This window comes from Sapajus apella, unplaced genomic scaffold (genome assembly GCF_009761245.1).
Source record: "Sapajus apella isolate SASKATOON/1434 unplaced genomic scaffold, GSC_monkey_1.0 scaffold112, whole genome shotgun sequence".
Taxonomy (NCBI): domain Eukaryota; kingdom Metazoa; phylum Chordata; class Mammalia; order Primates; family Cebidae; genus Sapajus; species Sapajus apella.
In genome coordinates this window covers 2,430,540-2,457,747 of record NW_022437052.1, presented here as the reverse complement: position 1 = coordinate 2,457,747, position 27,208 = coordinate 2,430,540, and the positions used below count along the sequence as shown (strand labels likewise).

General features: G+C 47.8%; 1 protein-coding gene across 5 annotated transcripts; it reads right to left on the bottom strand.

Moving 5' to 3' along the window:
* Positions 1 to 1,422: 1,422 nt before the first annotated feature.
* SPARC (secreted protein acidic and cysteine rich) lies at positions 1,423 to 27,208 on the bottom strand. 5 transcript variants are annotated; one of them, XM_032259825.1, is made up of 10 exons: positions 26,912 to 27,208; positions 15,669 to 15,738; positions 13,640 to 13,702; positions 12,504 to 12,597; positions 10,946 to 11,067; positions 8,620 to 8,740; positions 6,634 to 6,767; positions 5,500 to 5,648; positions 3,067 to 3,215; positions 1,423 to 2,589 (listed from the first exon to the last, which is right to left on the bottom strand). In XM_032259825.1, exons 2-10 carry the CDS (start codon positions 15,723 to 15,725, stop codon positions 2,561 to 2,563), a joined length of 918 nt encoding a protein of 305 aa, XP_032115716.1. In that variant the 5' UTR covers positions 15,726 to 15,738; positions 26,912 to 27,208; the 3' UTR covers positions 1,423 to 2,560. The 5 variants fall into 5 exon arrangements, with proteins under 5 accessions (XP_032115716.1, XP_032115718.1, XP_032115717.1 ...); XM_032259827.1 differs by having other exon boundaries at positions 12,504 to 12,591; XM_032259826.1 differs by having other exon boundaries at positions 13,640 to 13,699.

Here is a 27,208-nt window from a genome sequence, read left to right as displayed (position 1 = left end):
TGATGAATGTCGCCAAATGACTGAATGATCCAATGCTGAAATTTACTTTAATTCATCTCTGCAGATTCCTAGAGATTATGAGACTAGTGCTAGGCGTGCATTCCTCAAAGGCCAGGACCAAATGGGCCGTCTTTCCTACTGCTGTCCCTCCCATGGTGTAGAAGACAACACCAGAATACAGTTTGATTTTTTAGGAGCTTTTATGTTAGGAATCTTAACATAACTTTGAGAGGGGAAATGACACCTGGAGATCTAGGTATGTGGCCCATTGCAATTGAGAACATTTCTTGGGTCTGTTTCTCTATCTCTAAGGGAGGTCTCAAAACCCCAGCTAAAAATATGACACTAACATGATGAACATGCATGAGCTTTGAAAAGTGCTCTGTAGTCTTATGATGATCTAGAAGAGCACTGTCCAATAGAACTTTCTGTGATGATGAAAATGTTATACATCTATCTCAAAATAAATATTTTGAAAAAGAGGTAAAATTAAAAAAAAAAATCAAAATGTTATACATCTGACCGATTCAATAGGGTAACCACTAATCATGCATGGCTCTGAAGCACTTGAAATGTTGCTAGTGTGGGGCCAGGCATGGTGGCTCACGCCTGTAATCCAAGCACTTTGGAGGCCAAGGCGGGTGGATCACCTGAGGTCAGGAGTTCAAGACCAGCCTGACCAAAATGGTGAAATCACATCTTATAAAAAAAAAAGAAAGAAAGAAAGAAAAAGAATTAAAAAAAGAAAAAAAAAGAAAGAAAGAAATGTGGCTAGTGTGATTGGGAGACTGCATTTTGAATGTTAATTAATTTAAATTTAAATTTAAATCTTAACAAGTTATATGTGGGTAGGGGCTGCCATAGGGAACAGTGCAGCACTAGAATAATGCCGTGTCCTCCTGTGACACACACTCATGGTCTCTCCTACTCTCCCTTCATTGCACCTGTGACATCTTGCAATTTACATTTGGTCGTGTCATTATTTAATGTATTCCTCCTGGTCTCTAAGGTCCAAAAGAACAAACCCTTTGTCTGCTTTGCCATCATCGTGTCCCCAGTGCTTGGCATGAGACCTGGTACAGAGTAGATACAACATAAATATTTGGTGAATGAATGAATGAACGACCATGATTAATGAAAGGACATGGCTGCTCAGTCTGGTGCTGATAATGGTGTATAATGATAAAAAGGATTAAACCACGCATCATTAAATGAAGACAGCTACGTTAGTGTTCATAGGAACCATACACTCCCTGTGTGTAAACATGCCGGGGTGTGTGTGTACAGGTGTATGTGTAAGAGCATAATATGTTTGCAAAGGTTTGCATTTTTGTAGTCGTGTATAGACATGCATGCTCGTGTGTTTGTGTGTCAGGATAATAAGGTGACTTAGACTAAGACACATGCAAATCACCCAGGAAGGCAGTTTCTAAGTCATTACTTTTTATTTTGAAAGATTTATGAAACTCTTCACATCATGGTGAGAGTTTGTATGATTAATAAGAAGCAGCTTTTTCATGAAATGCTTGGAGGTGAACGAGTTCTCAGCCTGTGAGATCCAACCATCCCATTAACTTTGAAGTTTCTCTTGATTAATAGAAGAAAAAAAGAGAAGGTGAAGAAAAGGCAGAACATGCTAGAAACCTTATGACAGTCAGTCAAATGTGGGGAAAAAAAACAACCAATTCACAAACTCCACTTTTTCTATTTTACAACGTTCTACATCTCACTGTTGATTTTGGCCTTCCTGGCTGAAACAGCCTCCCAGTCCCAGAGCCCCTGAGAAGAACCCTGATTCTCCAAAAGACAGAGGAGAAGCCCTGCAGGATGTGTGGACCACTTCCCAGAGAACTGTCAGTCCATGCTCCCAAAAGTTTGAACAAGCAGCCTCATGTGAAAAGAAGCTGCACTGAAAGGTAAAGGAGGAAATGGTGAGAACTGGGCTTATGTGAGAATCTCTGTATTTTCATAACGCAGCCCCAGAATCTTTCTCTCAATCACAGCCTCTGGCAAACCACGTTCCGGTTGGTGGGTTCTGCAGGGATCTCTCCCTCCCCTGACCCTCTCTCTAGTCCCAAAAACATCCTTGACAACATTATGTGTCTGTTACTTCCCTTTGCCCACCTCCAGGCCACCTGAGGAAGCCCACAGGCAGTCAATACCGTGAAATGAAATGAACACGAAGTCTGACATGGTGAGTATTAGTTTCAAACAGAATACTAAAGAGAAAAATTGAAGCTGCAATGTGTGTTTAAGGCAGAGCCCAGCAGATCCATGTCCACCCATATGCCAATAAGACAATGGGCAAAGCTACAAGTGGCAAGAGAAAAATGGGACTGTTAATGAGTGTGCAAAAGGCCTTAATAGTTAAGTTACAACTAAGAATGTCATGTCTCGGGTTAGAGTTTTCATTTTTAGCACCGTTAATGTATTCACTGAAATCTATGTTAGCACCTTGTCCCCAGGCAGAACAACAAACCGTCCAAACATTTTAAACATTGGGGGAAACAGGAAGGGGAGGGTTAAAGAGAGAGAATCCGGTACTGCGGAAGGAGTGGATTTAGATCACAAGATCCTTGTCGATATCCTCTGCAAAGCAAAAAAAAAGCAGGGTTAAAAATAAGGCTGTGTCGATGATGACGCACTTCCCAAGGAGTCGGTGGACTCCCACCCATTCCCAGGGGCAGGGGTCTAGGTGGCCATCCAAGGTCACCCAGGAAGTCAGTAACGGAGGAATCTCACTCTCCCTGTCCTGGGCCTGTCCTGTCTCTTACACACGCTGCCAAGTTACACTTCCTGTTTCCTTTCTGTGTGCCTGCCAGTTCCCAAAATAGTGTTTGGCATAGGGTGAATGCTAATGCCTGAGGAAGGGAAAGAGAAAGGGACAGTCGGATGGACAGAGAAGGATCGGGAAGATGCCGTGAGACAGGAGTCAAATAGGCAGACAGAGCAGGGAGAGGCAGAGAGGACAGACAGACAGACCAAGAGAGTGAAGAATGGGATATAACACCCAGCACCCTGGGAGCAGTGCCTCTGCCCATGCCCCTTGCCCCTTTGTTCACTCACTCTGCTTGATGCCGAAGCAGCCGGCCCATTCATCCAGAGCGATGTACTTGTCATTGTCCAGGTCACAGGTCTCGAAAAAGCGGGTGGTGCAATGCTCCATGGGGATGAGGGGAGCGCGCAGTGGGGCCAGCTCAGTGTGGGAGAGGTATCTGCAGGGAAGGAGGCAAGGGAGGGCCTGAAGTATGGAAAAGCTCTGCGCCCAGCCTGGGGAGGCAGCCGGGGAGTTAGCCTGCCCCAGAGCATGGAGGAAAGGATGTTTAAAGCAGAACAAAGCTGGGTGTGGTGGCTCACGCTTATAATCCCAGCACTTTGGGAGGCCGAGGCGGGTGGATTATATGAGGTCAGCAGTTCAAGACCAACCTGGCCAACATGGGGAAGCCCCGTCTCAAAAAAGAAAAAAATTTTGTAAAAAAAAAAAAAAAAAAAAGCAGAACAAAATAGCCAGCATCCACCACTGACTGCTATGAGACCCAAAGAACAGCACTGCCTCATTCGGAACCTCAGTTTCTCCTTCCAGCAAAGAGGAGGAGTTGGCCATAATTACTAAGGGCCCTCCCAACCCTAAGGTTTCATGGGCTCAAAAACAAAGGTCTTTTTGGTGTATTTGATTATTCTTTAATTGGCTGAGAACTGGGGGCGCAGAAACTTAAAATCAAAATATTCAGCACTTCTGCTATGGGTAGATCAAAATCTGGCATGGCACAACGCTGTATATTGTCTGTGGACACACATTTATACAGCCATGAATGCCTAGTAAAGGGTCTAAAAAGACACACCAATCTGGTGACAGTGCTGTCTTCTGGGGAGGAATGTGGGAAGGCACTGGAATTGGCAGTGAGGGTCGACAGGCGCTCTAAGCATCTTCACAGAGCTTCGCTTGTGTACCATGTAATGTCTGAGAGGGAGGCCCTCTGGATGTCTCTCCCGCTCTCCTCCCTCCCTATTCTCCCTGCTGCCCTTAGACTCCAAAGCATGCGTATAATTTTTTCTTTACTCCCCAGAGCCCCCAACTACTTGTCCCTAAAACACACCCCACCCTGCCGCCAAAGGTCTCCAGGGAACACTGTGACTCCAGTTGTCTTCTTAACTTTTAGAACTTCCAGCCCCACCCAGGTCACCAAAGAAATCACACAATGTTTGAACCGATAGGAACACTCTCCTCCCCTTCATTTTACTGGTGGAAAACCAAGGCCCAGGGAGGAGCAGGAAGGCAGACAAGGCCACCTACAGCTGCGGGACGGGAGGTGGAGGAAGAGGGTCCCCTTGCCCAGGCTGGAGCACTTTCCCAGATGTGCAGCGTTGTACCCCATCTGGAAGCTGCCCTCCAGGCCCTCTGTTGCAGTGGGATCCAATTGCTTTGCCTGAGCTCCAGATGTTCCCCCTTGACTTTCCCCCTCCCTGCTACAACGAGTCACTCAGTTGGATCGCAGCCATGGCAAGAGCCTGAGAGAGAAGTGGCCGGGAGATTCCCAGAGCTCAGGAGACTCCAGCCCTCGGGATCACTGACAGGGTGGGTGGACTCCAGGCACATGGGCTGGACTAAGAGCGAGGGGTGAGCATCCTAGAGACGAGGTTCCCTGGGTATGTGAGTAAAGCAGCCCTTCCTTTCCCCTCTGTGTGATGCTCTGCTTCCACAGCCCAAGGACAAAGTAAAAACGACTGGGAAGGTGCAGGTGTGGCTTGCTCCATCTGAGGCTGAGCAGGGGCTCTCACTTCATCACCACAGGAGACGTTCAGAAGGTTGTGACAGGGGTATGAACAGAGTATGAGCCCATGAGGGCAAGGACCATGCCAGCTCTGATTGCTGTTCAATACCCTGCCTAGAATACTGCAGGGCACAAAATGTACACTCAATAAGTATTTGCTACCTGGCCAGTTGCCTGCCTGCTCTGCAGTGCAGTTGCACAGAGCCTCATAACTCATTTGGACAAGGAACAAGAGCCCTCGAACCGGGGGCTTGCAAAATAGACGGGTTTTTTTGGATAATTTCCAGGGTCAGTTGGGCCCTGTTGGGGCTGGGCCTCAAGAGGGGGCTTAGACAGTGCCAGGTGGCTGCTCTGCCCCCTGCATATTCTGCTGAAGGACAGGGAGTGTGTGGCTGACCCCTCCTTGGCCCCTGCCACCCCCAGAGCCTGGTACTCCTTCCTCACACTCCCTCATTAACCGGATATCCAAGCCTAGTACTTACAGGATTATGGAGCTATTTTGAGCTCCCATTGACTTTCGCCTTGGCATGAGAGTGTCTTGTTGCTTTTTTTCTCCCAGGTCCACATCTTTTCTCCAAATGCCTCATCCTTCTGCTCCATTCCCCAGGCAAACTGTGGATGCCGGGACTGGGAGCAGCATAGGCTGCTGAGAGGCTTTCTGGCCATAGCTAGTGCACCTGCCAGCCTTGAGCCATGACTCTGTCCACTCCAGGGCCAGGGGTCTTACCCGTCAATGGGGTGCTGGTCCAGCTGGCCGAACTGCCAGTGCACAGGAAAGATGTACATGTTGTAGTTCTTCTCGAAGTCCCGGGCCAGCAGCTCCACGGGGTGGTCTCCCGCCTCCAGGCGCTTCTCATTCTCATGGATCTTCTTCACCTGAGGGAACAGAGACCGTGTGTGACAAGAAGAGGTCCATGGAGATTGTCCAGACCTGTTGGGCCCTCCCACCCCTGCCAGGAGACCAGAGCAGGCAGAGACTTGCCAGACCAAAGCTCACAGTGAGGGGAAGGAGGTGTCATATATGGGGACCAGCATCTGATTCACAAAAACAGAAGCCTAGGATGGTCTCAAAGAATTCTACGTATAGCTACCCACATCAAAATCACCTGGGGAAGGCGTGCAGTGGCTCACACCTGTAATTCCAGCACTTTAGGAGGCTGAGGCAGACAGATCACCTGTGGTCAGGAGTTCGAGACGAGCCTGGCCAACATAGTGAAACGCTGTCTCTACTAAAAGTACAAAAATTAGCTGGGCATGGTAGTGCACACCTGTAATCCCAGCTACTCGGGAGGCTGAGGCAGGAGAATCACTTGAACCCAGGAGGCAGAGGTTTCAGTGAGCCGAGATCAAACCACTGCAGTCCAGCCCGGCAACAGGTGAGACTTTGTCTCAAAAATAAATAAATAAATAAATCACCTGGGCAGTGTTTAGAATGCAGCTTCCTAGGCCTTGCTTTCTAGAGACACTGTTTCAGTGGCCTGAGGTGGGGGCCAAGGAATCTGCATTTTATCAGCATCTTGGGATACATAATATGCCATTAAAGTTTAAGATCCACAGGCTCCAAAGGAAAAAAAGGAATAGAGTTCTTTGTGTCTCTTTTGTTTAACGCTGGGTTAAACAAAGGGCGCAGGTCTCTGCTGCAAGACTTCTCAGAGCCTCTAAGATGTTAATGTGCACTACCAGCCTCCAAAGGCGGGAAGAGAAGTGTGTGTCCTGGGGCTCAGGGGTAAATGCACGCTCCAGAGCAGGAGGCCACCCCATAACTGGGGGACCAGTTCTAGGAATGGGACTGGATCTTCACCAGCACAGGGCCAGCAGGGCCAGAGAGACACCCTGGGACAGCTGGGAACAGCCCACTTACCCGCAGCTTCTGCTTCTCAGTCAGAAGGTTGTTGTCCTCATCCCTCTCATACAGGGTGACCAGGACGTTCTTGAGCCAGTCCCGCATGCGCAGGGGGAATTCGGTCAGTTCAGAGTCCAGGCAAGGGGGGATGTCTAGGTTCCAAACACGAGAGTGGTCAGTGCAGACTCTGACTCTCCCTGCCGAGCACCAACGAGGTGCCTGGGTCGTGCTCCCCACCCCAGGGCCCCCACCCACACCACCTGCACTGGTGGCCTTGGCACAGTGGCTCAACTTCTCTGGGCCAGTTTCTTCACAATGAGCAGAAGAGATTATGTATGGGAAGAATGCTCTAAGAATGCATTGTGCAAAGGCATGGCTGCTGCTTTCTCAGCCTGATCTGCTGTGCTCAGGGAAACGGATAGCTCCTGATGGCTCCTGCACCTTTCTGGGTGCTGGGCTTTGGGTGTGATCCCAGCTGATGCTGGGCACACGCTGTTCATGTCAGGTGTTGAAGCTGGGAGGCTGAGTAATCACATCTATCTACAGGCCCAGCTTGGCAGGGAATGGGGAATAGAGGAATCAGAAATATGTAACCACCAGAACTTTCTTAGAAATGATTCCATCCTGGTCTTTGGAACTTAGAATCCCAAATGTCAGACCTGAAGATTTCATCCAAGACCATGCTTTTCCTTTTTTTGTTTTTGTTTTCAGACAGGGTCTCACTCTGTCACCCAGGCTGGAGTGCCATGGCACAATCACAGCTCACTGCAGCCTTAGCCCCCTGGGCTCAAGCAATCCTCCCTCCCCAGCCTCCTGAGTAGCTGGGACTACAGGCACATGCCAACACACCCAGCTAATTTTTGGATTTTTTCCAGAGACAAGATTCTGCCATGTTGCTCAAGCTGGTCTCGAACTTCTGAGCTCAAGTGATCCTCCCTACTCAGCCTCCCAAAGTGCTGTAATCCCAGCTACTCAGGAGGCGAAGGCAAGAGAATTGCTTGAACCCGGGAGGTGGAGGTTAGGGTGAGCCGAGATTGCGCCATGGGCAACAAGAGCAAAATTCTGTCTCAAAAAAAAAAAAAAAAAAAAAAAGACTCTCTAGTCTCACTGCCCAGGGACTTCCTACCAACGCTTTTTCCCCCAACCCTCCTTCCCTACACTGTACCTTGTCAATTTTGCACCTGGAGCCCCATGAGGAGAACCTTGTTTCCCACCCCCTACGTACTTTTCTACACCCTGCACACCTGAGGCAGGTGAATGGCTCTCCTCAGTGCCATGGGGTGCCAGAATATACAAGACCCACAGTGTGGATGTTGCCTTGGAGGGGAGCATGTGTGAGCTTGGGGGTCTCCCATGACCCCCAAGGATGCTAAACAAGGCACTTGGGCCCACAGAGTCTACAGCTGGTGTCACCAACCAAAGGTCAGACAGCACCCTGGCATCCCTCCCCAAACAACTGACTCCCAGGGTTCTGGAAGAGGGTGCTTATCCTCTCTCTTCGGAGGGCAGATAGGAATGTAATGGAGTAAAAGGGCGAGGATATTACAGTACTGAGTAACAGGGCCCAAAGCATGCCAACAGCCATGCCCTTATTTTAAAGCATTCGAATTCAGATACTTTCTAAATATTTTGTAGGCCCAGGTCAAACATCATTTTTGCTTTACATTGTTGAAGCAAGAAAGATTCAAGTTAGTCTTAGAGAAGAACTTCTTCCTCATTAGAGAAATGAGACGTGGTTGTCTCAGATGCTAGTGACTCTAGAAATCCTCCCTGATGTTGACCTTCCCTAGTCGCTCAGTCCTTCCCCAGAAAGTGCCCTGAACTCAGTTGAGAGGAGCCGACTCATAGACAATTACCTCATTTTATCAATGGGAACTCTGAGACTCAGAAAGGGAAAGAGATTTGCCCAAGATCACCCAGCATGGAGGTGGCAGAGCTAGCATCAGTGCCTGCTCAGGCCTCTCTCCCCGAGACAAGAGTCTGGAGAGGCCCAAGGAAGCTCACATTTGCAAGGCCCGATGTAGTCCAGGTGGAGTTTGTGGCCCTTCTTGGTGCCCTCCAGGGTGCACTTTGTGGCAAAGAAGTGGCAGGAAGAGTCGAAGGTCTTGTTGTCATTGCTGCACACCTGTTGGCAAAGCACAGAGCACCCCCTCCTTCATTCCCAAAGCCATTCACTGATACCACTATCCTTGTCCATTTCAGAGATGGGGACACTGAAGGTTAAGTAAGGAATGTCATTAGTCCAAGGTCATACAGTGAGTTAGTGGTAGAGCTGGGACACAAATCCACTCTTTGGGTTCCCAGGCCAGTGCTCAGCCCATGCTGAGAGCCATTGATGGTCTCTGAGAGGCATGACTGAGTCAGGTCTGAGATACGGGAAAAAAAAAAATCCTGGAAGATATTTGAAGAGAAAGTTAAAGACAAGAATGGGGCCAGGCGTGGTGGCTCACGCCTGTAATCCAAGCACTTTGGAGGCCAAGGCAGGCAGATCACCTGAGGTCGGGAGTTCAAGACCAGCCTGACCAACATGGTGAAACCCCGTCTTTAAAAAAAAAAAAAAAAAAAAAAAAAAAGACAGGAATGGGAGAGAAACAAGATGTTCAAAGAAGAGTTAACAGAATAGGCCTGAAATTGTTATCCTTAAAAAGGCCTGCGTGGCCTGCGTGTAAGGTTGGCCGGTGGCTTCTGTCTGGGAACTTAGCTGAGAAACAGTTCCCTGCACTGTTATAAATCCTTCCCTAATTGATAAGAGTGGCTCACTGTTCCTGAACTGTTTGTCCTAACAATCTGGTTTATGCAGAACATCTGCTTTTCTTCTGGGAGTCTGAAATTCTGGTGCGTGCTAGGCAGAGGGTGCCTATGTGACCAGCCTCCAATTAAAACTTTGGGTGCTGAGTCTCTAATGAGCTTCCCTGGACAGAAACATCACTCACATGTGGCTACATCTTTGTAGCTGGGATAAGAATGCACTCTAATGACCCCTCATGGGAGTAAGTCAGTCTCCGCCCAGATTCCTCCAGACCCTGCCTGTGTCTTTTTTCCTTATGATCCAGCTGTGTATCCTAAATATGTCACTTTACTAAACCTTAGCTGTGGGTACAACTGTATGCCGAGCCATTGGCGTCCTAGTGAATCTCTGCACATAGAGGTGGCCAAGCAGAGATGCTGAGGGCTGAACGAGGGCAGTGGCAATAAGTAACGTGTTAGGAGGAGGGGAGCCTGTGTTGAACATCCTCCCTGTACTTACTCAGTATAGCTTATATGTCACTGCAGAGGGAGAAATGACGGGCACTGGTGACTGGGCATTGGGAGTGGGGTGGGGTGAGGAGGAGGAAAATGTTAACAATGATGCTACAATGTGGAGATCTCTGGAGAGACTCAAGATGGAGAAGCCAGATGGGAGGCTGTAGGAACAATACTGGTCCCAGATTTGTCGCATGAACTAGATGGCCACTAGCATGATGGTGGGCATGAGCAGGCACTCAAAAAATATTTACTTGGATAGATGGATGGATGGAGGGATGGATGGATGGGTGGATGGATGGATGGATGGATGAATGGGTGGATGAACGGACGGATGGATGAAGGGATGGGTCCTACTGGAGAGAGAATGGACATATTTGAGAGATAATTTAAAAATAAGTAGCGTTAGGGGAGGGACGGTGGGGGGGTGGGAAGCTGGGGAGAGATAGCAAGGGGAGAAATGCCAGATGTAGGTGATGGGGAGGAAGGCAGCAAATCACACTGCCACGTGTGTTCCTCTGCAACAATTTTGCATGTTCTTCACATGTACCCCAAAACCTAAAATGCAATAAAATAAATAAATGGGAAAAAAAAAATAAGTAGCGTTTAATAGATACTTGTTATGTACCAAGCATTTTCTGACACATCCCCACAACAGTCCTGTGAGTTAACAACTATTTTTATCCTCTCTTTGGACATGAAAAAACTGAGACTTGAAAAGGTTTGGCAATTTAGCTGAGATCTCACAGCTAACAAGTGATGGAGATGAGGTTTGAAGTCAACCTTCAGTTTGACCCCAGAACTCACATTTTTGGACCTGATTCCTTGCTGATGCTCTTATGCTTTTAGCCGTAAGAGTCTGGCATAGGGCTTGTAACCTGATGATGCTGTTTCAAGTCTTGCTGGTTGCTGCCAGGCAGCGCACTCTGACTCATCCATCCCTTTTCCTATGGGATTAGGTCTAGGAAGGGGACTTCTGAGACTGGCGCTGGCCCATAGAACCGCCAAGCCAACAGTTTCCTGAGCAGACACTCTATATTCTGAAGTGTCCAATCCCTACCCCCCGTCCCTGTCCCTCAGCCCTCACCTTCTCAAACTCGCCAATGGGGGCTGGGCAGCTGGTGGGGTCCTGGCACACGCACATGGGCGTGTTGTTCTCATCCAGCTCGCACACCTTGCCATGTTTGCAGTGGTGGTTCTGGCAGGGATCTGTAGGGCAGAAAGACATGGAGTTAGCCTCACCTGGATTAGCACATCTACCCCCATCCTACCTGGACATATCTCAGGGCTGAAAGTCCCTGGCTGTGGCCCCTACTCTGGGCTTCGGGCAGCCCTTAGTCCTGCCTGCTCTTGCACTGAGCCTAGCAGTCAGCATTTAGGGAGCAGCTGGTTCAGTCTGGGGATTAGAGGTTTATTTCAAGATAGAGGTCAGGCACTTTTTGGGGGCTGGAGGCTCAGTCTGGGACCCAGAAAACTAGATGCCATATGGCTTCCCCAAAGATTGAAGCAACCATTGTGTTCCTGGGTCTCCACTGAACAGTCACAGTGAGGCATTTCTGGGTTCCAGAATAAGCTTTCTAGAATGGCTTAGAAAGTCAGCTGTTGACACTGAGCCAGGGAGCTGTGAAGCTCAACAAAACAGACTTAAGTGGCTGTAAAGGAAAAGGGAAAAAAGCCCCAGGGCCCACGCTGGACAATAGAACCTGGTAAATACCGGATGAGGTGGGTGAGGAGGCAGGAAGGAACGTGACTCAGTAGATGTCCCTCTGTTCCAGTAGAAACCCTGTGCCCAGCTAGATCAAACACCATTAGCTATCCCCTCAGGATGAGAGCCTAATGTGGCCTTTTCCTTGCCATGCTTATTTTGAGTATTTTAATAATCCTTTACTGGATGCTACTCAGCTTGTCTGAAAACCGCCTGATAGCCCTGGGATACAGGTCTGCCATCTTCATCAGCCCCATGTGAGAGATGAGAAACTGAGGCTCTGAGGAGTTAAGCAAGCTGGCGTAGAGAAGCTTAGGTTCAAAGCTTGGTTGGACTGCTTCCAAAGTCCATGCTCTTAGCCCCTTGGGTACAAATGCCTTGCTCTTAGAGCTGGAGCCAGAGCCCCTAGGTCATTGCTCTCCCAGGGCACTAACGCATGGATAGCGTGGTATGAGTTATGTCAGGTTTCATTTCCTCGGGACCTCGTTTCCTTGGGCTGTGTGAAATAGAATGCGCTTATGAGTGTGCAAGTTCCTGATCTCTTCCTTAAGATCTACTCCTCTGTGGGGCACGAGCTGAGGCGGAGCCAATGGGGGATTTCAGCAACCAGATGTGACCAGCGACCTCCATTGGAATGGGAAACTCAACTTTGGACTAGGGCAAAGAGCTATGAGGGGAGAAGGCCATTTCCAGCTGGAGAACTCTCCTTCCCACCACGTACATGGATGGCCTGTAAACCGATCTTGCCCGGATCCCAGGGGACTGAGTACCAGTTTCTCAGTCGTTAAGTCAAAGCGGTGTTTCCTCCATAGCCCACTGAGGACCCCACCCTGCATTTCCACTGGAAATGGTAGGTCCTCACATAGGCTGTCCTCATGCCCCAGACCCCTAGGCAACCAAAGGCAGCTTGGATGTGCCAAGTCACAGGGAAGGGACATACTTTCAGCCACCACCTCCTCTTCGGTTTCCTCTGCACCTTCGTCAAATTCTCCTACTTCCACCTGGACAGGGTTGGCTCCCACAGATACCTGGAATTGAGGGAAAAGAAACGGTAAAATTGTCCCCACTCCCATCCCAGACTCATAAGGGTACCTGAAGGGTTTCAGGTCACAGAAAGCACACATGCAGGGTAGGGAATCCAGATTTAATCTATAGACCCGCTGTGTTTTATAGTATGCCTGGGATTCTGTTGAGCTGCCTTAGAGACCACCAGGGATGTTAAGGAAAGAGAGTGTGAAAGGAAAATATATCTTGGGACCCCAAAATCACTAAGCTAAGGGGAAAAGTCAAACTGAGAACTGCATAGGACAAATCTGCCTCCCATTCTATGCAGTCATCCTTCTGAGGCTCACATGAGACAAACCCTTATCTGATCACGTCCTCTGCCTTGTTACTTATCTAAAAATGCAGATTCACTGAGCCAGATTAAATTGTGTATTCAGTGGAAGGCTGAACAAGGACTCAAAAGAATGCAACCAATTGTCTCTTATCTACTCCTAACCTGGAAGCCCCCACTTCTTGAGTTGTCCTGCCTTGGCTAACCCAACGAATGTAAAAGTTAGACATATTGATAGATGTCTCATGCCTCCCCAAAATATATAAAAGCAAACTGTACTGCCGACCACCTTGGGCACAGTCTCAGAACCTCCTGTGTCACGGGTGCATCCTTAACCTTGGCAAAATAAACTTTCTAAATTGAATGAGACCTAGTTCAGATATTTGAGGTTCACAAGGGGGTGTCAACCTCCACCCCGACCAGCCACACCCGAGCAGCTCCCTTTTCCTCTGTTTTATGTTTGGGGAAACTGTGGATAATCGTGGAAGAAAAATTATTTTACAGCTTAAAAAACAAAAATTTCAAGGTCCTGTCCCCCAAACATAGGGTTCCATTGAAGGTTTGGGAAGCATTCAGGAGTGTGTCAGGATGTGGGGTATAGCAGGGTTTGCATCTATGCTATGTGTACGTGGAGATGAATGCCCCACTCTAGCACTGAGACCTGCAGCACCTGCCCTAATTTCTCAGGGCATAGATCCGGGTAGAGAGGGGCTAAGGGGCTATAGTCACTGCTCACCTACCTTAGTCACCTCGGCCATGGTTTCTTCTACCACCTCTGTCTCATCAGGCAGGGCTTCTTGCTGCTGGAAAGAGAAAGTGGGGTTCAGAGGGGTCACGAATAAGGCCAACTTCACCTCCAAAGTGCCTGTGGCCTGGAACACAGGCTGGGGGAGCTGGGAGAGGAGCTCGCTGGAGATCCCCAAAGCTGTGCCTCATGAACTGCCATGGGTGGGAGAGAACAAAGAAGCAGCCAGTCACGTGAGCACCGTGGGATGCTCAAGCAGCTCCCATTTTACCTATTTTGTATCTGAGCTGTATACCTAACATTTAGCTTGAAAAAGTATTTTTGCTGCTTTGAATTCTTATAAAGTCTGAAAATCACTGATCCAGACCAATTCCCTCACTTTACAGATGGGAAAATTGACATCCAGAGGGGATGACACTGTGAATTTTAACAGATGTCATTATCTTCCTCACAGTGTGATACTATTATTATTTTAGGCCATTTTTCTTGCCATTTTAACTTGGAGTAGGAGGAAACAAGAAAACACACAACTTTGAGGCCCCTAGCTGGCTGAGGCTGCTTCAAAACTTAATGCCAACTTTAAGAAACTTTTGCCTACATCTACCAGCAGCCTGATCAAGATTGCCAGCGTCTGCCATCACTCCCACTTCTTAGTGAAGACAGGATAAGGGGATCACAGGTTGAAAGAAATTGCACTTTTTGCCTGCCCTGTTTCTTCCTCCTTTCCTGGCAAAGGCTTCCAGATGAGCTGTAGATAACTACTCATGCCCTCTGCACGCAATGCTTAGAAGAACTGTCTGTCAATCAAGGGGCCTCACCCTCCCCTGGCCGAGAAGTCAGCACAGGACCCAAGCTCAGCCAGATGGCTCTCATTTTTTGAATTTTTTTATCTGAGACAGAGTCTCACTCTGTCGCCCAGGTTAGAGTGCAGTGGCACAGTCTCTGCTCACTGCAGCCTCCGCCTCCTGGGTTCAAGCAATTACCTGCCTCAGACTCCCAAGTAATTAGAGTTACACGTGCCTGCCACTATGCCCAGCTAATTTTTTCTCTTCTTTCTTTTTTTTCTCTTTGAGACAGAGTCTTGCTCTGTTGCCCAGTACAATCTCAGCCCTTGGCTCACTGCAACCTCCACCTCCCGGGTTCAAGCAATTCTCTGCCTTAGCCTCCAAGTAGCTGGGATTACAGGCACCCACCATCACGCCCCGCTAATTTTTGTAATTTTCGTAGAGACAGGGTTTCACCATCTTGACCAGGCGGTCTCGAACTCCTGACCTTGTGATCTACCCGCCTCCGCCTCCCAAAGTGCTGGGATCACAGGCGTGAGCCACCGCGCCCAGCCCATTTTTAGAATTTTTAAAAACCTTCTTGGCACATTCTGTCAAGATGTGAAAATTGCTGGAGTTGATTCATTCAGATAGCAACATCTCAGAGACTATCCATTAGCTCTTAGCCCCCAAAGCCTACAGCTGCCTTTTTCCAGTCCTTCCCAAGGCCTTTAATATTATAATCTACCTCTGTATCTTCCCCCATGTCCTCCCTCCTCCCCCAGTTTAGTCAGATTGAAGTGTTGCTTACAACCAAACAACCCTCACTGTTTCAGAAACCAACACGCTCCTCTCTCTATGGCTTGAATCTCTCCTGACACCCTCCTCACCAGCAATCCCCAACACCCTGTCTCCTGCCTGCTTTAATTCCTCATGTGACAAAGAGGTCATTTCCTTCTAAAGCAATCCTCGCCTGTTGCTGGGAAGCTCCGACTACTAAAAAGCTTATCTTAACACTACACGGAATGCTGTCTTCTCTGGAACCACCACCCAGTGGTCCTGATCCCAGCTTTTCTCCTGAGCTTATTAACGTAAGAGAAGAAAAAAAAATTCTTAAAAAAAAAGAAAAAGAAAAAAGAAAGACAACTAACTTGAGATGGGGAAGTCCCTGTCCCCTCTCAGCATCCAGGGCTGGCAGGCTTAGAACCCCTGGAGCTGGCAGTAGGAATAAAAGCAAAGAAGATATCTTTAGGTACTTACAGGCGCTGCCAAGGCCCTCCCGGCCAGGCAAAGGAGAAAGAAGATCCAGGCCCTCATGGTGCTGGGAACGCTGTGGAGAGGAGAGATTGAGAGTTGAGTGAGGGTGAGATTTCCTGATGCAGAGTTCCTTCTGAATTCCTGATATATGCAAGATAATGTTAGATGGTACAAGTTAAATGATAGTGGAAAACACGAGAGAAGGTTGGTTCCATTTAACAGTCTTTCAATTCTGATGATATGAGAAGAAAGTCTCAGTTTGGTGCTAAGATGTCTTGAACACCTCCTTCATACTCTGTCTCTCTATTTTAACAAAGAGAAAACAGGCCTCCAACTCAGAGCTTCCACAGGAAATTAGATCCAGCTGGAACTGAATAAACTTGTTTTGGTTTTTTTTAATGTGTTTGTTTTTACAGTTTCCTTCTATTTATGACAGAGGTACACAGAGTTTTCCATTTATGGTAATGACATAAAATCTGCTTTTGTAATACATTTATAAAAGTTTTAAAAAAGTGATTCAACTAAGGTGATGGGCTAATTAGCCCAGTTTGGGCAATGCCAAACCAGATATCTTCAAGGCCCCTACAATCTCTGATATTCTAAGATTATATTTTCCCCTAAACCCGATCTCTCCTATTCCTCCTCTGTCGCCTCCTCCCCGTCCTTCCTACTCCCTCTGCAATGGGAGAAGTTAATAGGCAGCAACTTCTTGCCAATTTGAGACAATGAGATCCACATTCTAAAACAAAGAACAATAGTCTTGGAATGTAACCCATGGAAACTTAAGGGTGGCCACATTTTTCTCTATTCTACCCAGAAGGGACAGCACTTCTTTAGGTCCTGTAGGGAAACCATCCAGATGCTTCCATATGTTGCAGAGGGGATGTTAGCTAAGATCTAGAAAATACCCCTGTTCTGGCAACTGTTAAGAAGCCTGTAATCCTAGCACTTTGGGAGGCTGAGGTGGGTGGATCACCTGAGGTCAGGAGTTCAAAACCAGCCTGGCCAACATGGTGAAACCCCATCTTTAAAAAAAATTTAAAAATAAAAATAAATTAAAAAAAAAAGACCTCATTCTCTAATTGCCAAGTTCTAGACTCTAATACTCTCATGAGTATAAGGGATGTTGGAGCAGAATCTCTTCTGAGGATTCAAAACGAAAATGCCATTCCTAACAGAGGCTCTGTGGTGGAAACATTTCACTCCTTGTGCTAACTAGAAGGATTTTCATTCTCGAGTGATTTTGGAAAGTTCTTCCCTTACCGATCTAAATCTGCCTCCCTCAAACCTCCTGATCTGTCTACCCTGTCTCTCCTGCAGCCACAAAAAACAAACCTGCTCTCTGTACCCACAAACAGTCTTCCAATCAGGAGCAACAGTGGCCATGTCTTCCCTCGTTTTTCTCCCAAAACCTCTCTGTCAGGCTCATCATCCTTTCTTTCTTCGAGGACTGCTCAACTGACCAAATGGTGTTGGGAGCTAACCTGGCATCATGGAGAAAAACACTCAGCTTGAAATTAAATGCCAGGGGTTCTTGTTCTACCACAACAGTATCTTGATTGATGTATTGGTTAAGTCCTTCAGTTTCTCTAGACCTTGGTTCCCCCATCTATCAATTGAAAGGTGTAGACTAGGTGAACTTTGAGGTGGCAGCCTGGGTCCTTAAAATGATCTTAAGCACATTCTGGTCTTGGCATATATCTTCTCCTCTGGGATCATCTGTCTTCGCTTGCACTATAGCATTTGGGAAGCAGAAACAGGCAGAGGAAGAGTTGGCTTCAAAATAGTCCTTTCTTGGGCTAAAAGAGAAACAAAACCTCACCCCCTATTGCATGGAGTGCATAAAATTGACAGAAATTTAAAGGACCTTGGGGTTTGGTATTGCTTCACAATGACCCCAACTTCCAGAGAAGTCTAGTCTCCCCTTTTGAGGTGACTTGTGGAATGTTCCTCCCTGCACAGTTGTTCACTTGTTACCCCAGGCTTGAGTGGAAAAATCTCCCTTCTTGCTTCCCCTTTGGAAGACACAAGATAAATAACTCCTGTATCTGGCTTGGGACAAATGGAACAGAAAAGAAAACCTGAAGGAAAGACTTGTCTGAGATAGTTTGAAGTTGAAGGATCAAAGTGAAGTAGCAGCTAAAACAAAACAGAAGTCATTCTCTCTGAGCTACAATGACAGGGAAGTCACGTCATTGAAGAACTAGCCTAGCTAGGAGTGGAAATGTAATAAGCTTCAGATCAGTAAGACAGGAAAGGAAGGCAGACATTTCCCTGAGTCTGTGTCCTTCATGTGAGCAGGGAAACCATGCTTCCCTGTGTGATCAGGGGAAGGTTTTCCTGGGCGGCTCTTCCGTCTGCCCTGCCTCCCTGTCTTCCTGAACTCCTTTCCCAGCTGCACACTCACCCTCCCTGCCACCCCCATCCCCGCTGTTCCAGACAGAAGAGAAAAATAACTCTAAGTCTTACAGTGCTTTATAATCTCTAAAGGACTGTCAATAACACGGTCCCCTGGAGCCTTCTGACAACCCTGGGAAGTAGGCAGATGGGCATGGAAGGGTTCTCAATCCCACTGTCCTGATGGGGAGTCAGGTTGAGAGGGAGGAAACACTTGTCCAAAGTCATGCAACATTCAGGCCCTCTCAAAATAGGCAAGCGTTCTCGCTCATGGAGTTGGGGTGAGCCAAATAGGAGTTATGCTCAGACAGGTGGGAGTGGGGGAGAAATACAAAGAGACTCTTAAGAACAGAACACAAAATCTTAGAGTCCTCCTCCAAAGTTTTGGAAGAAAACTGTAAAAACAAACACAAAATTTGGGTCCTGCCCAGGGCCCGGTGCTACACGACCAGCCCCAGGGCGCTTTTCCTCCAGATGATGAGATGGGCGGGAAGGGAAGCAGCTGAACTACTCCAGATGCACAGCCTTACTCCCTGCTTCCCCATGAGATACCTCTCTGCGGCTCTCTAAACTCTCTAAAGAGGCCTGCGTCCATCCTGCAAAGCTAATGGTTTATAACAGTCACTCCAGCAAGGTCAGATCACAGTGTCAAAACCCAGCATTCAGAACTTATCAGCTGTGATCCTTTGCCAATCAAAGCTAGGTGTAGTGTGCCGCAGGAAAATTTAAATTCCCTTCATATAAATGACCAATATTAAATGAAAACTCCCTCCTTTGTCTTTTTTTTTCTTTTTGAGACAGACTCTCACTCTGACCCCCAGTGGCACAATCTCTGCTCACTGCAACTCCACTTCCCAGGTTCAAGGGATTCTCCTGCCTCAGCCTCCCAAGTAGCTGGGACTACAGGAGCAGGCCACCACGCCCAGCTAATTTTTGTATTTGTAGTAGAAACTGGGTTTCACCATATTGGTCAGGCTGGTCTTGAACTCCTGACCTCGTGATCCACCTGCCTTGGCCTCCCAAAGTGCTGGAATTATAGGCATGAGCCACCGCACCTGGCCTCCTTCTTTGTATTTCTTCAGTCTTTGATAATGCATACATTTATCATTTTCAAGTTGTTTTCATAATCCAGCACTCCATAGGGGGCTCAAGGCATGTCTTTCTTCCCAATAGTACAGATGAGAAGGCCCAGAGGAAGAAACCTGCCAACAGCTGATAGCAGTGAGTGGGTGGCAGGGGTAGGGTGAGGACCTATGCGACCCTAACACACCACTGGCATGTCTCTACCTCTGCACGCTATTTCCCTTGGCAGCTACCACCTCCCAGGAGGCCACCGGAATGGGGGTCAGTTGGGCCTTGAACTGGCCTGAGTTGCTGGGAAGGAAAATGCCCAGGGCCAGGGGAGGCATCAGAGGCATATTTCCCTTGGCTTGGTGGCCATCAAATGCAGACACTCCTAGCCCCCTCCTGGCTGCCGCAGCCTCCTGTTCCGTACATCAAGTCCCTTCCTTTTGCCTTTATTTGCTCTGGAGACTGCTGGAAACTCGTCCTTGGCTGCCAGCAGGACCTGAAGCTGAGGTCACTTCTCTCTCTGGAAAGACTGTGAGGATGGAAAAGTACAGCCAGCCCCCAGGTTTGTCCCTCAAAACATAAAGGGCCTCCTTTGGGCTCTCCCTAGACGTTAAAAAGCCACTGAATGTTAGAACAGGGGAGAAATCTCAGAATCGTAGAATCATGGACTGTGGGTCTCAGAATGATAGATTCTTAGAATGTGAAGCAAAGAAACTGAATTGCCATCATTAAATCTTATTTGGGTGGAAAGAATTTTTAGAGTAATGCAACCCAACAGGACTTTCTAAGGTGATGAACACATTCTATATCTGCATGGTCCACTATGATAGCTACTGGTCACAGGCGGCTATTGAATGCTTGGAATGTTGCCTGTGCAAATGAAGAACTGAGTTTTAAATTGGGTTTCATCTTAATCCTTTTTTTTATTTAAAAATTGTATACAAAAGGACTGAGGCCAGTCCAAAAAATCTTACTTAACCCAGACCTTGGTTGAGATACTGCAATGGCGAATAGTGGAAAAAAATTTTTTTTTTTTGGAGACAGAGTCTTGCTCTGTCACCCAGACTGGAGTGCAATGGTGAAATCTCAGCTCATTGCAACCTCTGCCTCCCAGGCTCAAGCGATTCTCCCACCTCACCCTCCCGAGTAGCTGGAACCATAGACACAGGTGACTACGCCCAGCTAATTTTTCTTTTCTTTTTTTTTTTTTTTGTAGAGATGGGGTTTCGCTATGTTGCTCAGGCTGGTCTTGAACGCCTGACCTTAAGCGATCCAGCCACCTCAGCTTCCCAAAGAGATGGGATTACAGTTGTGAGCCACCATGCTCACCTGTTTTAATCAACTTAAATCTAATTAAGCACATGCGGTAGACAGGCACAGGGTAGACAGAGTGGTAATAAACTATGAGGCAGTATAGGATAAAGGTAAGCTCATGAGCTCTGGAGCCAGAATATATAGGTTCAAATCACGACTCTGCCACTTAGCAATTGTATGACCTTCAGAAATCAACTTTACCTCTCAGGGCCTCAATTTGTTCCCTAATGTGTAAAATGGAAATAACAATATACCAATCTTGAAAGGCTCATGGGTGATTTACACAAGAGAATCCAATTAAAGAGGTAAGCAATGTCGTCGTTGGGAAGAGCATCTTAAAGTCTGAGGATCCCAGAGTCTCCATTCCCCACGAGAATTCAGTGAAGAATCCCAGTGTTTTGCAAGCCCAGGGAGAAAGAGACGTTTGGGTGGAACAAAGGACACAATGCCCCTGTTGGTCTGGAGGACGCCAGCCCAGCTTCCAGAGGATATTGTGACAAAGCCCAGGCCCAGGGCTGGCCTCTTTCTCGGGCAGCTGACATCAGCCAAGCATCTCACTCCCACTATCTGGCTTGGAAACAAGGACTCCAAAAGCACATGTTGCTGATAAACAAGCCCAAAGAGAGGAAAACAAGTCTAGAGTCTAATAAAGGAAGCCATGAGCCAGGCCCTCCAGGGAGTTGGGACTCAGAAGGAAGGAGCTTGGGCTCTGCTGACGTGGGGCCTGAGCCAGGCAGGCTAGAGAGGCAGCTGCATGCAGCTACAGTGGCACGCCTGCTCACACCCCCGGGAGCAGACACAAGCAGCTCAGAGGTGGCCTCATGATGTGGAAGTCAGGAGAGCTGACAGCAAATTCTAGGGGAATCTCCTCTGCTCTCCAGAACTAACATCCCCAGCTTGTCTGTATAAGGTCAATGTTCAACATTATGTAAGCCAGAAAATCCTTTATTTCAATGAAGTCTTCTGCAGAGGTCTGATATTTCAAACAGCTGAAATCTTTTAGCATGTATCGAAACATGTCAATGTCTATTACCTATTATCTATTTAATCAATAAGCATGAAATTAAAAAACAAGAGCAGGCTGGGCCCGGTGGCTCATGTCTGTAATCCCAGCACTTTGGGAGGCCGACCTGGGTGGATTGGGTGGATCACCTGAGGTCAGGTGTTCGAGACCAGCCTGACCAACATGGTGAAACCCCATCTCTACTAAAAACACAAAATATTTGCCAGGCATGGTAGCAGGCCTGTAATCTCAGCTACTCCAGAGGCTGAGACAGGAGAATCACTTGAACCGGGAGGTGGAAGTTGCAGTGAGCCAAGATCATGCCATTGCATGAGTGAATGGGCAACAAGAGTGAAACTCCACCTCAAAACAAAAACAAAAGCAGATAAAAATGGAGTGGAGCTGGGGATTGGGAGTCCTGCACACAGGGACATTCCTAAGACACCTTGGAATATCTGTAGCTTCTCCTAGGAACACAGTTTGAAACCCTTGGGGCAAGGTGGTCCCTTAGGTTCTTTTCAGCTCTGATTTTCTGGATCAACTGGGGCAGAAGCTTTTTAAAGTATTACCTCTCTCCACTTGCCCCTTGACTCCCTGCTTCCACTTCTATTTCCTGCTGGAAGGGAAGAAGCTAAAGGAAACCTTTAAGGTGTGGTAGCTAAAGCTTAGGACTGAAGAGCTTCCGGGGCAACTCGGAGGTGGCTCCAGAGTTTGAGGCCAGAATCAGCCTGAGATTCCACAAAGACATCTGAGATGCCACGTTTCACTGTGGCTAGCAGAGGCTGGGGTGGAGCTTCAGGCTTCCTCCTTGGCTCCCTCTAGGGGACTGCTGCTGCATCGGGGTGACCACAAATGAAAGGATGAGAAATAACCTCAAAGTATCCAGGCTGTCACATCTGGAAAGGCCTCCGAGATCCCAAAGATAGCAAATACGTGGCATATGTGGCAAATACGTGGCCTCCACCTGCCCCTCCTGCACATGTGGCAGACATTACTAATCAATCGCTTGACCTCTTCCCCCAAAGTCTGGAGAGGCATCAGAATCCCAAACACAGTTCTTCTGGCAGCCACTACCAATGGATTAGTGGTGTTGTCAGGCTGCATGAAACCTCTATATGATGTCTCTTATTGTAGAGATAGAGAAATGGAGGCTTAGAGAAAGAAAATACCTCACTGGAGGTAACAGAGCAAGCTGATGTCTGAGCCAAACTTCCAGATGTTCAAAAACATCCAGATGTTTACCTTGCTTTGCTTTTTTTATCTGATAGGTCTGAAATCCTAATGCCATGACTAACACAAGATGATCCAGAGGGTTACATGAGAGAGGTTAATACCAAGTTTCTGAAAGAAACCAGCTCTAAAAACAGCTGTTGTCTGTGTTCATGTCTTCCTTGTAGACATCAAGCTCATAGCTTGATGGGTGAGAGCAGAGTTGATTTCCTGTCTAAGCTCCCAGCTGAGGAGAGGCTGTTTTTCGAAATAATTCTGCCAAGTCACTACGTGCTGGCCCTGGCCCTGCACAGCCCAGCTGTCCCTGGATTCAGGATTGGGGTTGGGAGGGAGGGAGGCAAGGAGGGAGAGAGGAAAGGAGAGAAGCATCAGGTTCTGTGCTGTAGAAACAAGGTCCTTAGGGTTGCTACAAGCTCAAGGCTGCTTTTCCCTTCTCTCCTTTGAGATTGACATTTGGGAGAGAGCCAGCTAGAGGCAAGGGAGCAGCCGCCTATAACCACATCACATCCGGCCTTTGGGCCTAATGACAAAGCCATATGGACTAGAACAGGCAGTGCAGGCCAGCCAAGGGAGAGACGAAGTGCTGCTCCTCGCTTAGTGTCCACGGGGCTTGTGTGCCTGAGTGTGGTTCCATACTGAACCAATGGTGGGGGGAAGACAAGGTGAATAGAAACAGTTCCAAACACCTGGAAGTTTGGCTCAGACGCCAGCTTGCTGTGTGACCTCCAGTTGAGTTATTTTCTTTTCCTGAGCCTCAGTGTCTCTCTCTTTGAGACATAGAGGTAGTCGGGTGTCACATGTAGGTTACACGTCTGTCTTATTGTCATGATCCACATTATATTTGACTGCACATCCATGTGTGACTACAAGTAGCAGTGTGTGTTTGTACACCTGATGGTGTGTCTGTGTAAGATACATACAGCCTGACTCAGCATCTGTCTGTTTCAGCCTGTAATAGGTGAGGGTCAGGATTTTCACATTCATTAAGATATATTCCTGGAACTTGTCTGTGTCCGTAAATCAAAGTGTCATCCAGGGAGAGATGTGTGAGCAAATGACTTTCTGTGTCTGCTTCTATAATGAAGCACTTATTTTTAGCTGTGCCAGTGGGTACCTGTTGATGAAATCAGTTTTTACACTCTTCATCCCTACAGGTTTGTACCTGTCCCTTTTTATCTCTGCATATTTATCTACCTACCTAAATGACTTCAAAGGTCAAATATTCTCCTGTTTACCTCACATCCTCAGCTCTTTCCTTTCCTCCACCGTTCTGTCTTATTTATGGCTTGTTTTCAGCAAGGAAAGCTGCTCCCATGAATAGCAAACCCCAACCACGCTATTGGCTCTACAGATGGATAAGGATTACAGCATGATGGTTATGCAACCCAAGATCCCCTAGGCCATCCTTTCTTGTTTTCTTTTCAAGTAGGGGTGCAGCAAGAAGCTGTTACAAATGTAGGCCAGCTAGTTCTTCAAATAAAAGCAGAATCTGAGATTTAGGTTTATACGACTTCAGAGTTAGAAGGGTGCCTGGGAGATCATCTAGCTCTATTTAACAGATTGGGAAACTGCAGCCTCAAGAGAGCGAGTGTCTTTCCCAACATCAGGCACTGTGAGTTAGAACACATTTTCTTTTGCACCCTTGGCCAATGCTTTTCCTACACAGAGGGCACAACAGTCTTGGGAAATATGCAAGAAGGTCCCCAAATCAAAATGAATGTAAGCAATATTAAGATTTTTAAAATTTGGCTGTCAGCACGTCTAGTAAGGGGAAGTTCTTTACAAACCCCAAGATGATTAAGCTGCCAGGGAAAATAAAACAGAGAATGATTTCACCAGGTCTTTGGATACCATTAATTCATCAGTTCTAAAACCCTATGCATTAGGAGGGAACGCCACAGTTTGCAAAGTGCTTCCCTGCCCACGTTATCCCATTTCTTCCACATACTATCTATCCGCCAGAGGTGGCTGCTGTTGTTCTTTATCTGTACAGGGAGTGGAGCCCAGAAAGGAGAAGTGATTAGCTCAAGGTCAAATGGTATCTTCAGGGTACAGCCAGAGCTAAAACCCAGGTCTTCAAACACCCTTGCAAGGAGACTATCACTGCCCAAGGCTTCCCCAGAATTCTGAGAGATCACAAGGGCAGGGCCTAGAGTTTGCTGCAGTCCTTGAATTTGGGGGTGGGGTACATTCAGACTGATGTTCTAAGAGGGTTCCTAGCGTCCCCTCCCAGCCAACAGGCAGAGACCCTGAAAAAAAGGTTACCATGGCAACTCGCATTCCTCGGAGAGTGAGTCAGGCAGAGAAGAGCCTTCTGGTGGGTGGGACTTGGAGAAAGTTTCAAAAGTTGATTCCTTCTCCAGGCAACCCCCCTTCCCCCCTCCCTCCCCCTCTTTGCTCTAGGCTTTGTCAACGTGGCAGCTGATAGCTGCAAGTTAACTCTCTCTTTCCTCAACCACTCCCATTTCAAAACGCTTCATCCTCCTGCAAATACACACCTTTGTTACCAGTCCTCACTCCATCCCCACGTCATGCCCTCTAATCCATTTGAGAATATCTTAAAGCTGGAAGCTATGAGTACCCATATTCTCTCTCTCTCTCTCTCTCTCTCTCTCTCTCTCACACACACACACACACACACACACACACACACACAATGCATACAATTTTTAGGGACTTACAGATGGCTTAAGGCCCATTCAAAGATCACTCCATAGGCCGGGCACTGTGGCTCACACCTGCAATCCTAGCCCTTTGGGAGGCCGAGGCGGGTAGATTACCTGAGGTCAGGAATTTGAGACCAACCTGGCCAATATGGTGAAACCCCATCTCTACAAAAAAATTAAAAATCACTCCATAAACTCTGGTTAATAAATCTTCCTTTGAATATTTTAGAGAACACCAAGCACCCCGAAGAACCTTCAATTCCAGCTTTCTTTCTTTACAGATGGGGAAGCTAAATCCAGGGGAGACACCTAAGATCACACATAAAATGTGTGCCTGAAGCCTGTGTCCTACTTCTGCTTTGCTTCTCACTAGACCACCAGCACTTGGCACATGTAGAAATTTAACCCTAAAGCATTACTAGTGAAAACATTTTCTCTAATGAAAAAATGCTGTCCTTTCCTGAGAAAAATACATGCCTCTCTGTTCCGTTTTGGGCAGACTGGGATTCCTGGAAGACATAACTCATCCCAGTACCCCCTTTCCCTTAGAATCTTTGGAGTCCCTTTCCCTAAGGAAGTCCACTTAACAACCAGTTTGTGGAGCCAGTGGTGGTGAAGAAAGGTAGTATGTTTGTCTGAAGAAGACCTGGCACTGACAGGCTGGACACCAGTCTTGGGAGGAGTGCGGAAAGGGACCCTGGAAATCTCTCCTTCTTCCTTTCCCCCTTTCTTCCGAGAATACTTCCCCCACCACACTCCACCTCCCATTACACCCACGTCTTGGTTGATGATATCTGATGTCTGGGTTCTTCAGATCTAGATAGACTAAGGGCTACTGCCTGTGTTTACCATCCCAGGGAACTCAGGACAGGAACAACACCTAGCCCAAGACTGAGACTGTGATGGTGCCATTTCAGGCAGAATGGCGCTGGAGTTTGTGTATGCGGAGGAATAGGAGGTGGTGTTTGGGAGTGGGGAGAATTAGAGGGAAACAGAAGGCTTCCCGGGGGTGTGGATTAATGGGGAAGCCTCCCCCTTAGCCTTTCAGAGATCAACTGATTGTGCAAAGTCCCTTTTGGAAAACCGAGTCCCTGACCAAGATCCAAGTCTAGGAGGTTTCTTCTCCTGGAATAAGGAACAGGAGGACAGATTCCGGCTGCTGGGCTGGTCCCTGTGGCAGCTGTGATGGGATCAGATTACCAGGAAAGGAGGAAGCTGCCACATTTACAAAGGGAGCAAAGAGGACAGGCAGGCAGCCTCTAAAACCAGAGAGACAGACACAGAGAGAAACAGAGAGTGAGAAAATCCTCCCCTGAAGACATAGTGAGATTATTTTCCGTAAACCTATAAGGGAAGACAAAGTTACACAGTGAGTCCACCTTCTGAAAAGCAACAGGCAGACAGGACTGAGGAGCACGCTCTCAAAGCCAGCCGTGATGGAGCCTGAAGGAGAGGTGCATCCCTTAGAGCATCCCTCCCTTGCGCACAAGCTGAGGGCAGCGTGAACTAGGGCGTCAGGTTAGTGCAACTACAGAAGGGAAAGGCTGGGCAGGGGTCACGCATACCTCAGTGGCAGGCAGGCAGGCGGCAGGCAGAGTGCGCTCTCCTGGGCAGTCTGAAGGTCTGCGGGAATGTGGAGGGGTTTAGAGACAGGCAACAGGAAACCACTCGGAGCGCTGGGCTGGGTCTACCTCCCCTCCACCCCGCGGTCCCTCCTCCTCCAGTCTCCTCCTTCCTCCGGCCTCCCCCTTCTCCCACAGCCAAAGCTGTCTCTGTCTTTCATTTCTTTCCTCCCCTTTTTGTGGTGGGCTGTTCTGACCAAACGCCCCAACCCTGCCTGCCCCATCTGTTCCGGTGCTGCT

Excerpts from the sequence above, each read along its gene's own strand:
- SPARC (XM_032259825.1), bottom strand. The coding sequence starts at position 15,725 with ATGAGGGCCTGGATCTTCTTTCTCCTTTGCCTGGCCGGGAGGGCCTTG. Across the intron at positions 12,598-13,639 it reads CCATGGCCGAGGTGACTAAG|TTCCAGGTATCTGTGGGAGC; the intron begins GTAGGTGAGCAG and ends CTTTTCCCTCAA. Across the intron at positions 6,768-8,619 it reads CTACATCGGGCCTTGCAAAT|ACATCCCCCCTTGCCTGGAC; the intron begins GTGAGCTTCCTT and ends TTTGGAACCTAG.